Genomic DNA, 13,917 nt, shown 5'->3' with positions numbered 1-13,917 from the left:
GCTTATTAAGAAACTGAAAAAGCTCACCAGAGAAAGATACCAGAAAGCCCAGACCTGGACTAATGTGTAAGGCATGCATTTCCCTGACAGGGAAACGCACAACTATCATCCAATGCTTCCACTAAGTTCATGTGAAGGCCCTTTTCACTGCTGCCTCCAGCAAAACCCAGCACTACTACAGTTCACCTTCAAGGTCGTTATGACAGCACTGCACTATATTCAGTAGATGTAATGTTGATAATGTTGAAGAACTTTTGTTATTAGTTCATAAAACAAAAAGCTACTCCCCCCTTCCCCCCCAATAAAGCATGTATTTTCTTCTACACTGCAGCTAAGAAATTTCACAATAACAGAACTTAAATAGCAAGAAATCTGTTTCTTGGGAAAGCTCACATTTTCTTCAAAAACAAGATCATCAATGGCAGCACACCCAGACTGACTTAGACAGCAGTTCTCTTTTCAAATCTAACTGCTTGCCTGTTGCAGTTAATGCAACTATAATATTTGATATTTTGCTACACTCCCAGTGGCTTCACAACCCAGGTGGTTTCACAGGGAGATGTACATGGAATGGAGGAACACTGGCAGTAGGAGTTCATAGAGCAGCCAAGAGACTGTAAACCTAAAAGAATGTGAATAAATTGACCATACAAGAGAACAAGACTTAACTCCAATTCCAGTGGTGGTGAGGCACTAGAACAGGGTGTCCAGAGAAGCCATAGATGTTCTGTCCTTGGAAATTTTCAAGGCCAGGTTGGATGGGGTGTTGACCAGCCTGTTCTAGTGGAAGGTCTCTCTGCCCATGGCAGCAGTATTAGACTGGATGATCTTTAAAGATCCTTTCCAACCCATACCATTCTATGAATCTAGGATCTCCAAAAGTACAGCCCTTTTGTTTGTCTAAGAAGAGGAAGAATGAGCTGAATCATTCAGGCATGAACAGTGAGGGAGGAAAAGTGTCTTTACCAGTCTTCCTCAGAGGCCCTTTGCTCTTGTTCCTTCTCCTCATCTTCAGCCAGCTCTTGTTCTACTGCTTCCAGCTCAGCAGATGTCCTCTCCAGCAGAGCTGACACAGCATCCTGCTCACAAGGAAAAAGATAAACCAGAGCTGAATGATACATAACAGGTAGGAAAATGACAACTCTTGCAATAGCTGCATTACCCTACTGCTCCCTGATGTCAGCAGACACAATGACCCCCAGATCACGAGGATAAGGGGTTTGAATTGTCAGTGTACAGCACATCGAATGATTACTTTTATACTGAGTAAATCTCAATGAAAAACAATTGGCTTTAAAATGTCAATGCAATCAAATATATTCCTGTCATCCTTCAATGTATTTTCTCATCTTCCCTCTCGTACTGTTCTTAGGTGGAAAAGGGTACTTTTCAAAGTCACATTTTCTATGCAGTTCTCTTAAGAAGGGATTAAAGCAGAAAAGCTTATTTAACCAGAAGAGTTAGTATGCTTTGCATAAACAGCATGTTCAATGAAATGGCTTTGAGTATGCAGATTCAAACAGTTAATAAATCGCTATTTTTAATGCATATGAAAATAAATGACACACTTAAGGAAGCTCTTCAATAACATTCGCTCTAGAAAGAAACACAGCTGAAGGGTTTCAAATTGGAAGTGCAATCTTGTATCCAGCAAAAAGCATCTGCCATATCCCCACTCCCATCTGAGACCCCGTATAGGCCCTGCTCACACAAAGTCACTCTAGACAAAAAACAGGGCCTTGGACCTTCAAGGGGTAGCAATTCACACACTCAAATAACTACAGTGCAATGGCACAATTGGAGTCTCTGGCTTTTTTCTTGTTATCACAGTAACAGCCAACTTATCACTCACCAAGTCCAGTGAGTCCAATGACTGTGATTGCTGGCTTAACAGAAACATGTATTCGTCATTTTGTTCCTTGGGTTTTTTGCCAGGACTCTGCTTGCAAGGCAACAGGTTGTACCACAGAGTACAGGTCTCATCAGAAAGTGATATATCTGCCAGGCTGATCTGAGTCCCAGCCTGTACAAAAAAAGAAAAGGGAAAAAAATTATTTAAATTTGTTCTGTTTCCTACAAAACATTCTACTGTACTCATCATGCAAAACAGGCAGCACAAATTTGACATGAACCTTAATTCCCTTTCTAACTGTACAGTTTTCTATTTCTCCCTACTTCCAGTTAAAATAGAGAAATAGAAGTACATGGACATGTCCTTCATATTGTCCATTCTGCCATTCTCTTATTTCAGTCTGCAGCAATGTCTCCCCACATGCACACCCCACACCATACCACAGTATTGCACACACCTGCTCTAGTGCATTCAGTAATGAAAACTTGTGCAGCACCAGCTTGTGGGACAGCAAGTGTCACATGACTTTTCAGCTGTCCCACCACAAAAATCATGCACATGGCAAATAATGGATGACCTTGCTTGCTCTAACCAGGGAAGAAGGAGATGAAAAGCCAGTAAAAGAGATTAAGAAACCCTTTCATTTGGACAAATGCTGGCATCCACTGAGTTGGTACTCTGGGAAAACTTCTGAAGTACTCATGTTTGGGCTGTGCCTTGGAGATTAAAATCCTTTGTTCTTAGGAAAAGCATATTATCTCCACAGCTACTGGGCTGCACACATAGCTCTTGCCAAGACTCTGGTCATGCTGTCCAGGGCATTCTGCTGGGGATGGTATTCCCAACTCTTTCATTTGATCTTTGGAATAACTCTTGTCTTCGTTGGGGTTTTTTTGTTATTGTTGAGTCCTTTCTTCACCTTTGTATCCTGCCTGAGGTTGCATTTTTGTTCTGTTGACCTTCCCTTTCCTCAGGGGAAAACTCTTACATACTGAAAAAGCCAACACGTTCCCCAGGAATTAAGTTAACCTACATTCTGAAAGTGAGGCTGTTTCACAGTAGTCAGAGCCAGTGAACCCCAGCAGATTCCAGCATCTCTTCAGTGTGTAGTAACTGCAAAAATCTCACTGTGCTACTAAAATCCCTCTTGTGGTGAAAAACTAGACTTGAGTTGTACCAGACCATGCAAAAGCAATTTGAAAGTAAATGAAGCATCACTGATTCAGTGATGAGTACGATTAACAACAACATTCAAAGTGACAGCTTCCAATGGGCTGATCTGTAAATGCCACGCTTTTTTATTTCAACAGATCATAGAGACCAAAAAGGTGTCCATCATATAATCTAAAATAACGTCCAAAATGTAATTTAGTTTGTTCTTTGTGAAAAATGGTGATAATGAGGGTTTGCTCTCACTATTTTTTACTGTGGCTCTTCTTCAGTTTTTATTTTAAAACCTAGCATTGAAGTTTATAGGGGTTTTATGTATAAAATGGCAAAGATCGAATATCAATCTGTAATTAAAGGGTTAAATTAGTGTCAGAATTATCAAAACACCTTCCATCCAGGATTAGATTCAGGAATTTCAGAGAAAGGCAGTATTCTAGGTACTATAGCAACAGCTAAGTTATGCTTCAGACTTTGTCTCCAAGTGCTGTGGAATTTTAGCAGCCTTGACCATCAAAATAAGAGGGACACTATAAACAAATGCATTCCAAAAAAGCACCAGAAATAAAAGCACATACCAAACATTCTTCCCGACGACTCCTACTGACAGCACAAACATCTACTCTCAGTGTCTTCTGTAGCAGGGCTACTTGAGAAATGGCTACTCTGAATATCTCGTTGAATAAAATGGTTTCCATGGCAGGATGAACTTTAGTGCGGAACAGACAGCTGGTATCAGTGGAGGATGGAAGGACTGCTACTCTGATATACCTGCCAGACACAAAACAACATCTTCACCTCTGTTTAAACTGCCACTTGCTGGTGATGCATGAGAGAAGTTTGCCCCATCAACTTAAGGACTGAATAGCAACAAAATGGAACAGTAACTTATCAGTGGAATGGAAAAGAGGCGACAAAGATGAGTGAGGAACTCCCTTGCAGAAACATTTCCCATGAAAGAATTTTTGTGCCTGGTAAGGTAGTAAGTAGCAAGAGTAGAAGCAGTTTCTGACTCTATCCAAGTTTAGTACTATAAACCATGAAGATCATGTCACAGGTGGCAGGAAACATGTCCTTAATGTTAATTTAAAAAAACTGAGAAGAACTGGGGTGGATGTAAAAATTAAATTCTTAGAATAATGCAAGCAGCACTGAAAAGCAGTGATGCCTGTTAATCTTTTAAGGAAACAAATCAAACAAGATTTCCAAAGAAAGCTAAGGAAACTAAGGAAAGCCAAGGAAACTAAGGAAAGCAAGGAATAAAATAGCTAGGGCATAGCTGCTTAAGATCAATTAATAACATATTAAGTGAAACTTGGAAGAATGCATCTTTCAAGCCTAAATGGAAGCACAGAGGGTAACTCGAAATTGTTACAAGGCTGCATTAATTTCATACAAGGAGTAGGAATGGATAATATGTAGATAAAAGTTGTACTAGCTGTACTAGCAGGCTGTCGCTTTAGCAGCACTTGATACAGTAAAGACATTTTTAATGCAATTTGTATGTACTATTTACCTATTGCAGTTTCTCATACACACAAATGAGCATAGTAATAGTTTTACATCTTTTCTGTGCCTATCTATTAGTCTGTTTCTAGTACTGGCTTTAAATATAAATGGCATTCACTGGAGAATAGAATGCAATGAAGCGGGCTAAAACAAGAAGAGTGGGTCAGTGTAAATAGTTCTGGAAAATACTTTTTCTCTGAAAACTTATAGCACTACTATTATATTTTCTGACTTCATGCACAGTTTCATTAATTTTATTAAAAACTTAATTTTACATTAGTTAAATCAAAAGAAATTAAGTCTGTGAGAAACACTATTTTTTTACTTAAATTTGGGCATAGTCTTTATTTCCCAGTTATGCCAAACTTCTTGGAATAAAGAGCAAAATCTAGGTTGTTTGGTTCACATGTATAGGCTGGATAGCAGGTATCCAGCATTTTGACATGCCAGTCCTGAGGTGTAGTGGTAGCATATTGTAACTCCAGTAATGCTGCTGTTGTATTCATAAAACTGAAGGTGAGCAATTGGCAGTCTACTGAAAACAGCCATTTTAGTAGACTAAGCAATTAAAAACATTTATAAAAGATGTAGGAATAGAAGATAAAGTGTATCAAAAGTATGTTTAAAAGGTGGTTCATTAGAACTTTCTTTTAATAACTGTTTGCCAATTTAATGGCATCAGGCCAAATGAAGGGTAAACGAAATGAAAGAAATTGTTCTCTCACTTTGTTGTACAGGAGTGGTTACTTTCATTTTAATTAATAAACTTAAAGAGTCAGTCCATGAATCAGATTTTACTGTGACAAACCTATGACTTCTTAACTGATGAAGAAGTGACTCTGACACAGTGACTCTTCAACTGCGCTCTATCTGGGCTAAAAGTGAGCAGTTTTTAACAGTATCAGTAACACCTCATGTCAAATCTATTCTTCCATGTGTAAAGGTTCACTAAAGTACTCATTTATCCAACTGATGTTCTAGGAAATGCAGCTATAATGTAGCATCTTTTTCCAGACCCAATTTTTATTATTGTGTGTATCTGTACAGATTATACATACATGCACACAAGTGCAAGTGGCAGAAAAAAATGTTATTTGCAAGGTCTGCCTTTACCCTGCTCCTTCTTCCTCCTTGTTTTGTGCAGCTTTAATTTCATCAAATCTCATTTAGCAGCAGCAGGTTAGGACTTGTTGACTATCAATTACAACTTCACACTTTAATTCCTGAAAAGATGCCTGCTCTGACCTAGCTTTATGTTAATGAACATCTTTTTGCCATTCTACATTATCTACTTTTCCTCTCACCTGTGACAATTTATTCTTCTATAGTTTTTCTCTTTTCTTGTGCTAAATGTTAGTGGACTGGGAAGGTCAGTAGAGGAAAGACTAGCTCAAAGAAGGAAGGATAGTAGTAGAACAACCATTTGTTATTAACAAAAACAAACAGAAAAATCCAGCAAGCACCCAGGCCTCTATCCTTAATGCATCCTTTCCATATCCAGTGGCTTCCTATTTATCTGCCAATCAAATTTAAGGCAATGGGATACAAAGGGAAAAGAACCAGAAAAAAACCTCAATTTTTTAAGGATTGATTATATCCTACTCCAATCTTATTAAGCTTTTCAACAGTTTAAGGTAATCTTACAGTCTGTCAAAAAGCTTGCTCAAGTACAAGTGTCCCCAAGGCAACCTGTACTTATACAGATGAGAATTTTGGATTAGAAACTCACTTGTAACATATTCAGGCTTTTCTGTTAATTCTCTACATATGATTTAAACTGCAATTTACTTTTAGACTTTGTTGGTCCAGTTTGACTCAAGAACTAATTCTTAAGACCCCCAAGCTCTAGTAGTTAAGGATGGTGTATCTCAATGTGACTGTGATTGTCTGCTTGCAATTTATTAAATTACCCCTTTCCCTTAAAAGCTCACTTAACAGACAAATACTGCTTTAAATACCACTTTACATCAAAAAGACATATAAATGTAAAAAGACAACATTCTGAGCTAAAAGGATGCCAAAGTATCAAAAGAATGGTTTTAGTAATTACGGCATAGCTGTTTTGCACTCACAAAGCTGGAATGTTTAGAAGCAGTAGATAAAAGACCATTTTAAAATCCTTTCTTATTCCAGTTCAGTGGAATGTGCAAATTTTCTGATAATATCTTATTCTTGCAGCATTGCTGGAATATGCAAATACTAAATACTACATATTACATAAATACTACAATGCTACATACTACAGCAGTTTGAAAAGTTTTGTACATATTTCAGTTAAGCCATAAATCAACTGGTTCCTTTAGAGAATTTTTAGAATTTATTATTGTACTCTTATTTTTCAACACTAGGTCTCAGTGATTGTTTGACTTACACCTTAGAGCCAAGGGGGACAGGAAATGCTGGAAGGTTTCTAAGCCGTACTATGATTATCACAAAACTTGAATTGCTGTGGTCATATCTGTTAAAGAAAGGACAACACAAGGGAAGTTTACTATTCACACTTCTGGATCAACAGAAATATTCCCTTTGCTGGTCACTCACCTGAGTCCTATTTGTACCTGAGCAGCCTCTAGAGTTGTTGCATCATCTTCACTACATACAGCGTCCTCAGTTTCATTTGGTCTAGGAAAACCAGGCAAATACTCAAATTTTGGAAAATTATAGTTAGCTTCCAGCAATTATTAAGATATGCATACACAGAACATATATCCATTCTCCTAAACATGCTTATTTAATTACAGCATGCACTCCAAATAAGAATTTCAGAGCCTACACTACAGCAGTGCTTTTTTTAGGAGCAGTTGCTGCTGGAATAGTTTGACAACTGTAGCAATGATTCAGAAAGGCCTGTGGCTGATTACTGAAGATTACAGGCAATACTATATAAACTAGCATGAAGAATACTATAGAAGTTGTCTGGTCAAAAAATAACAGCAAATATGTTTCTTATATCCTGATCACTGCAGTGAACATTAAGCCTCAACCTGGATTATTTTAATACTAACATCACAATGGAGTTTTTTAATGTCTTTTCTATAACCTCTTTTTAAAAATAAAAACATTCCAAAAAATTGCTAGGCAATCTTAAAAACCCTTAACAAAACAAGAAGTAAAAACAGTAACTCTGAGTATTGACAATAGAGTCATAGAACCTGCATAGTTTAGATCAAGCTTTTCACTTGGGAATGCTTCTAGCAAGGAAAAAAACCCCAAGATTATAAAGAAGTATATTCATGCTATTCAACCAAGTTATCCAAGCACAAAAAAATAACCCTCAGATCCAACTTAATTGTTTGGCAAATATGCCTTCCTTTCCATCTGAAAATACAAGTTATATCTAAAAAAGGCAGGGCTGGTAAACAACTTCTGCAGGTACTGTGTAACTGATCATAGATATATTAAATTTTTGGTGAAAGACTTGCATGATTTCTCAAACCTACTGTTTCACAGAAGCTTCATATACACCACTATCTCCAGCTACAGATTCATCAGACACAGCAGCAGATACACAAGCTGTTTTCTCCTCAAGCAGATGACCAGCTGTTCTTCTTGGTAAATCACCACCTACAAAAAGGAAAAAGAATGAAAACTAGTCCAAGAGATTAATAGTCAGAAGGAGAGATGAGCACAGCTTAGAAAGTTGTCACGCTGCAAGCGGTGACCCTTAGCTGAGTATCACAGAGTTGTTTTGTTCCATATCATTAAACATTCTGAGACTGTACTGCTGTTGCTACATATTCTGGCTACAGATATAACCAGACTGATGAACTTGAAAATGTACTATATTACTTCTTCCCAGAGACACAGACTCCTATGATCACCCTTATGCATTGAGCTAGTTATTATCCTTCATTATCAGCCCTCATTTTCCTGAACTTTAAACCAGTATTTGCCATGCTCACATTCAGCACTGTGGTAACACTGCAGCTACATGCCAAGTGCTTGCCTACTGTTTATTAAATATTCAAAAGTCAGACAGACATCCTCTCCCCAGTGATATAACTGCTAGAAATAAAATCCTCTCTGGTTTACTATCATCAAAAACTTTCTCTGCTACAGGATTTCAGTGACTACTCAGCTTTAATCTTCAACTTGCATTCATATGTGAGTGTCATGCCACGAAGCCACATTCTGCAGCACAGCAAGCTGAGGGCCTATACAGTCCTTTTATCTGCCAGGGGTGAGGATATTGGTATGCATTATCATCCCCATCTGAATCGTGACTTTACATCCTGTTAAGATGTTAAAATTTAAGGCTCTAGATTAGATGATTGATTGCTGCATTTGTGCTTTTATTTATGGCAGTAGGAATGCTTTTTCCTTGATGATGAAGTGCTCTTTCCCTTCCCCCTCACCATGTGAGGGGTGAAGGTGATGACATGATTTATTGATTACCCTTAGGAATTACTACAGCAGCCTGAATTGACTTTGACAATGACAGAGACTGACTGTGGAAGAACTACAAGATATTCCAACTTGGTTTCTGACAGCAGGGACATGTGCAGAAGAGCAAATATCTCTATGGTTCACCTGTACAGAAAAGTCAGAGACAGCCAGAGAAGCAGGTGAACACTACATGTGGAGAGCCAGTGCAGATTACATGACAAGAGGAGCTATATTATCTTTGAGTCTTTGTCTATGCCCAAGTTAAAATTCAGCAGTATTCAGATTTGTAGTCCTGTAAAAAACTAAGTGTGTGGGCTGAAATTTTCAATGCAGGTTTAGTGCCTCTGGCTGAGTTTGTTCAAACCTTCCCATTCAGCATCACAGCAGTTTCAAGGATGAAACTGGAGTAGAAACACTAAACAAACCCCAGATCTGTGTCTCACTGTTAATTACTGAAGTCTCACCATGAGGCTCATTTTACTGTGGAAACCAGAGGTATTGAAGTATAATTAGTTAATACCTGGCTATTTAAAATTCAAATACTTGTTTTGGCAGCCTTAATACAAGTTTAAAGACAAATTGTATTATGCATATGGTGCTTCATGGGGAAGTATCAGTATGAAGAATCACAGAATGAATTTACATTTTAAAACCATAACTACTTATATAGACTTTAAAGGCAAGCAGACAATATCCAGAATAAGAGGTCCTCAAAAAGTGAGAAAATATTAGAGAACCACACAATGCCTTTGAAAATAATGACCTGTAGAAATAATTTTTTTAAAAAAAATTCTGATTTCACATAGCCCAAAGTGTTCCCAAATTCCAAGCCATTTTGAATTCAGTTCTCCAACTATGTGAGCTGCAGACAGATTGCAAAGACAGACTGAAAATTGTTGTTAATTTGGGATGGATATGCTGCTGAAATACACGCAGGAAAATTAATTTTCAATCTTTTATAATATGGCTCTAAAGTAAAATAACTACTGTCCTACACTATCCTGAAAAGACAAAGGACAAAAAGACCCCCTCCCCCGAAATTCCCTTTCCATGGTTTTTTCAACTTTGCATTTTACAGGTTCAGACCATTAGGACATCAGTCAATTTCTTGTTTTCTCTCTGCACAATGAAACAGAGTGGGGCCTCCCAGCTTGTACTAAGCACACCATACTTTTCTCTTCTGGTGCCACATTGCTCTGGCCAACATTGAAATTACCACAGTACTGCAGTAAGCAATCTAATTAGACAACAGATGTTACAACATTTCCTTGAGAAAATTAAAAAAATAAAAGCAAATTTCTCATTAAAATATATAATGTATGAATATGACAAGGTACTTTTATTAAAAATTGAAAAACTCCAAGCATAAGGGTTCAAACTTGGTAACAAATCTGGACAATGCTCAAGAGCTAGGCCATGTTTTTCTCTAAAACACCAAACTCCTTAGTTAGCTGCTTCCCTACCAGCTCAGAAATGCAGTTGGAAATGCCAGGTACTGACCAGGTTTCAAATAGGGCTGCCAGTGCTCAGCACTGCTGGAAATCTGTCTCACTCAGTTCTTCCTTGAGAAAACAGAGTGTAACATAAACATGAATGGTTTGCAACATACTTGAAGACAATGACACAGAATGACACTAGAAAAGAATAAATGTGCAGAGAGAGCACAACATACTGTCAGCCCCAACAAAAGGCAGCAAAGCGAGCACTCCAAGACTGAGCACGACCCATCTTGACAGCTGGGATTTTTGAAATTCTGGCTCTGCCAAAGGTTTTGACAATACAGGATTATTAAGTATGCTGTATGGCTTTTGATACAGACCAGAAATGGAATTCACCACATCTAATTTACTAGTAACTAAGGATACCTTGATAACACACAGTCATTCATCCCTTCTTCCTTAAAGGGAAGTAAACTTTAGGACAAGATGTCTCATTCTTTTGGAAGTGACCCACAGACTGCAAGGGGATCCTAGACTCGCTTAGGAGCTCTGTTCTAATTTGGATAAAAAACTAAAAGCTGTGAAATTCATGTTAAAAATGGGGAAACTCTCACTGTAACTTACATGGCATGTAGTCACCTGTCTTTCTCAATTCAAAATGAAATGCAGATCTTTCAGTGACAGCAGGCTCAAAAAAGATATACATAACACATAATTCACAGTCCCAGAAGTCTCTTTTACTGAGGATGTCAGTTTGTAACTTACTCTTCAATAAGAAAGTACCAAAAAAGTACCTGATTTCAAGTTCCCAAAGAACCAGCAGAGGGTATTTGCTCTATATCCATACATTCTGATAAAACCTAGGAACACCATGCATCCTCCATGCTTTCAAATCCAGCTTCAGGTTTTTGTGCTATTGTTTTCGTGACAGATTGCAATACTTACTTTCTAAAACAGCTATTGAAAAATATGGACAGAATCAAGGTGATTGCAGCTCTCTGCAGCCAAAACTAGAAGTCTCATTTCAAGAGCCAGCTGTTAATTTTCCTGTTGCACATACATTTGACATTAGATTTTTTTTTAATTACCTGAACTTCCTTCGTGTAGAGAAGGCAGAGGCTGCCTAACATTTAGACCTTTATCATCTGTAGGAGTCTGAGATCCTGCTCTGGCTTCAGAGTCCAATAATATTTGGTTCTCGCAGAAGCTAATGCCTGCAAAATCACCTGAAAGGTCAGAGTCTTCAAAGTCCGTAGTGAGGTGATGCAGAGGGGAATTTTGAGCTGACACTGAAAATGCAGCTTCTAAAACCAAAGGGGACCCTGGGGGGGACAAGGAGGAGAGTGAAGATCTGGAAGACAGTGATGTCACAGATTTGGGAGGTTCAGTCAATTTGGGATGGTCTGCAGCTGAAGGAGAGTCACTGTAACCGAGTCTCCCATGGGAACTGACCACTTCATTTTCATGAATAGTAGTGATAGGCCCTGAAGGAATGTAACCAGTTTTTTCTTGCAATATGAAATCAAGTTTGTACTGATAGTCCAAATCTGTAATTTGATCGCCTTGGTTATAGTAGAGATCCGTAGAGCTGAGCGAGTTTAGCGAGCCTCTGCTTGATGTGTTCAGGGATCCCCGGCTGGATGCCAGGGATCCCAAACTGCTCCCTGAAGACACAGATAACGTACTAGCTGAGAGGCTGCAAAGAAAGCACAAACACATGCTAATGTTACTAAACTAAACCAGCACAAAACAGAACAAAAAGAGGGAAGCTTGACTGAATCTGCCTTGTAACAGATTACAACGAAAGGCTGCTTGGGGCATTATGTTTTTTAAGCACCTATACCTGGCTTAGCTCAGTGTGCCCAACCTGCACATTACCAGAGCAATTTACCCAGCCTTTGGCCACCTGCCTAAACCCCTTTGCTTCTGGAGAAGGCTGCAGATTTGACAACCTGGTCTGGCAGTAACAGCAGCCTTCTCAGCTGTTATATCCCACTGGAAACCTGCTCCACTCTGATGTGGGTGCTCATGTGGTCAATGTGACGGCACAGGGATCCCCAAGATGGAGCTTATGACAGCAGAGGAGTGTTGCCACCTCTAGACCAATTTGTGCAGCCTACCCTATGCCCAAGCACCTGGGAAAGATGCCAGATAAGACAATTTATAGCAGAACTGCTTCCCATCTGCGTGACAACACTCACTCCACGTGCACAGTAAATCCAACTATGTAAATTATGGCAAAGGCTGTAACATGCAATCTTGTCCTGCTAATAAAAGGAGATGGGGAGTCCTGCTGGGCCACAGAAACTGAGTGTCACTGCTTGGTTTTGGAGAACTGCTGGGAAAAAATGTCAGGAAAAATAATTCAAGCAGGCCCTTCTAAACACTTAAAATATATTTACTGAATGATAACAGAACTATCAACTTAGAAAATTTGCTGAAATTATAAAAGTACACCAGGTTTGCATGGTGACAAAGTGCTTGAAGCTATTACATTTGCATTTTCTTACTTTAATATATTTTGCTGAGCTTCCAGCTAAGAGATAAACTTAAGAATGAAGTTGAGACATCCAGGTATACCACAAAACAGGTTTTACATCATGCAGTACAGTCTCACCTCCTAAGTTGTGAATGCAAATAGGTAGTTAACCTTGTAGTTTTTTCAAGTTTCTGTACCAACTCTTTTCTTCTCTCCTCCAATTTTAATCTGCAAAAATATGTACATGTTAGTTCAGGAAAGCATTACAGAATAGGTTAGAACATGTTATAGATAAAAAAGAAACAAAGTGAAGATCCCTCATTTTTTTATCAGGTCGCCAGTGACTAAAATCCAAAATAGTGTGTAAGCTCTCGGTCTGATCATAAAACCCCAACTGCTTCAGCAGAGTGACTTTACCTGCAGAATATCAAGCACTGTAACAAACCTGCTGAGTGCACAAGCGAGTACAGGGTTGGGACATTCACACTGTACCAAGGGGAACATGCACCCAATAAAAGAGTAACAAATGAGCAGTGGGAAAATAGCTGCAACTTCAGGATAATAAGATCTGCACTCATGCAGTTTTTAAAAGCCATACTGCAGACTCCCTCCTCACTTAAAATAGTTCCAGGGAAAAAAAACCCAACCAAACAACAAAACCAGGAAAACAAAAAGAACACCAATATCAGTAGTTTTGATAATTTGGAGTTTAAAATTAAAGCACTCCCTCTAATTTCAGAATCTTTATATAGAGATAAAGCACAGCAAATCAAAGCAGCATTCAATGAAAGTTCTGAGATTACAGACCATATTTAGGAGTCCTTGGTAAAGATTTTTACATTCCAAACAGCTTTGTCAGCACCTCAGAGCCACAAAGCATTGTAATGCTCACCATCAAGTTCACCTTTATGAGAAAGCAGGATTTATTGCCTCCTGCTTTGTTATCTAGAACAGCTGTAAAGCCACAGAATGGGGAACTCTCCTATTCCTCTTGGCTAGGAGAAATGATTCACTAACCTTTAGAGTGATTTTCCCCCCTCTTTTAATTCCCTTTTATCACTCCATTTACACTAAATAAATTGCTT

The 13,917-nt window shown here is 38.5% G+C and overlaps 1 protein-coding gene and 1 long non-coding RNA gene across 3 annotated transcripts in view; one reads left to right on the top strand and one right to left on the bottom strand.

Moving 5' to 3' along the window:
- The window catches only part of WWC2 (WW and C2 domain containing 2), a 95,962-nt gene that overhangs the window by 16,565 nt on the left and 65,480 nt on the right, over positions 1-13,917 (bottom strand). For both annotated transcript variants that reach the window (XM_030238833.2, XM_050973509.1), the window contains 8 exons: positions 12,971-13,060; positions 11,442-12,049; positions 7,969-8,092; positions 7,070-7,150; positions 6,900-6,986; positions 3,598-3,790; positions 1,853-2,023; positions 967-1,079 (listed from right to left, as the gene is read on the bottom strand). In XM_030238833.2, the coding sequence (XP_030094693.2) occupies positions 967-1,079; positions 1,853-2,023; positions 3,598-3,790; positions 6,900-6,986; positions 7,070-7,150; positions 7,969-8,092; positions 11,442-12,049; positions 12,971-13,060 (1,467 nt within the window). The remainder of the gene's footprint in view (positions 1-966; positions 1,080-1,852; positions 2,024-3,597; positions 3,791-6,899; positions 6,987-7,069; positions 7,151-7,968; positions 8,093-11,441; positions 12,050-12,970; positions 13,061-13,917) is intronic.
- Positions 1-13,917, top strand: part of LOC115485304 (uncharacterized) — a 54,798-nt gene that overhangs the window by 38,768 nt on the left and 2,113 nt on the right. The window lies entirely within an intron of this gene.

This window comes from Serinus canaria, chromosome 4, assembly GCF_022539315.1.
Source record: "Serinus canaria isolate serCan28SL12 chromosome 4, serCan2020, whole genome shotgun sequence".
NCBI lineage: Eukaryota > Metazoa > Chordata > Aves > Passeriformes > Fringillidae > Serinus > Serinus canaria.
The sequence above is the reverse complement of the archived record's forward strand: the minus strand, read 5'-3'. Positions and strand labels throughout refer to the sequence as shown.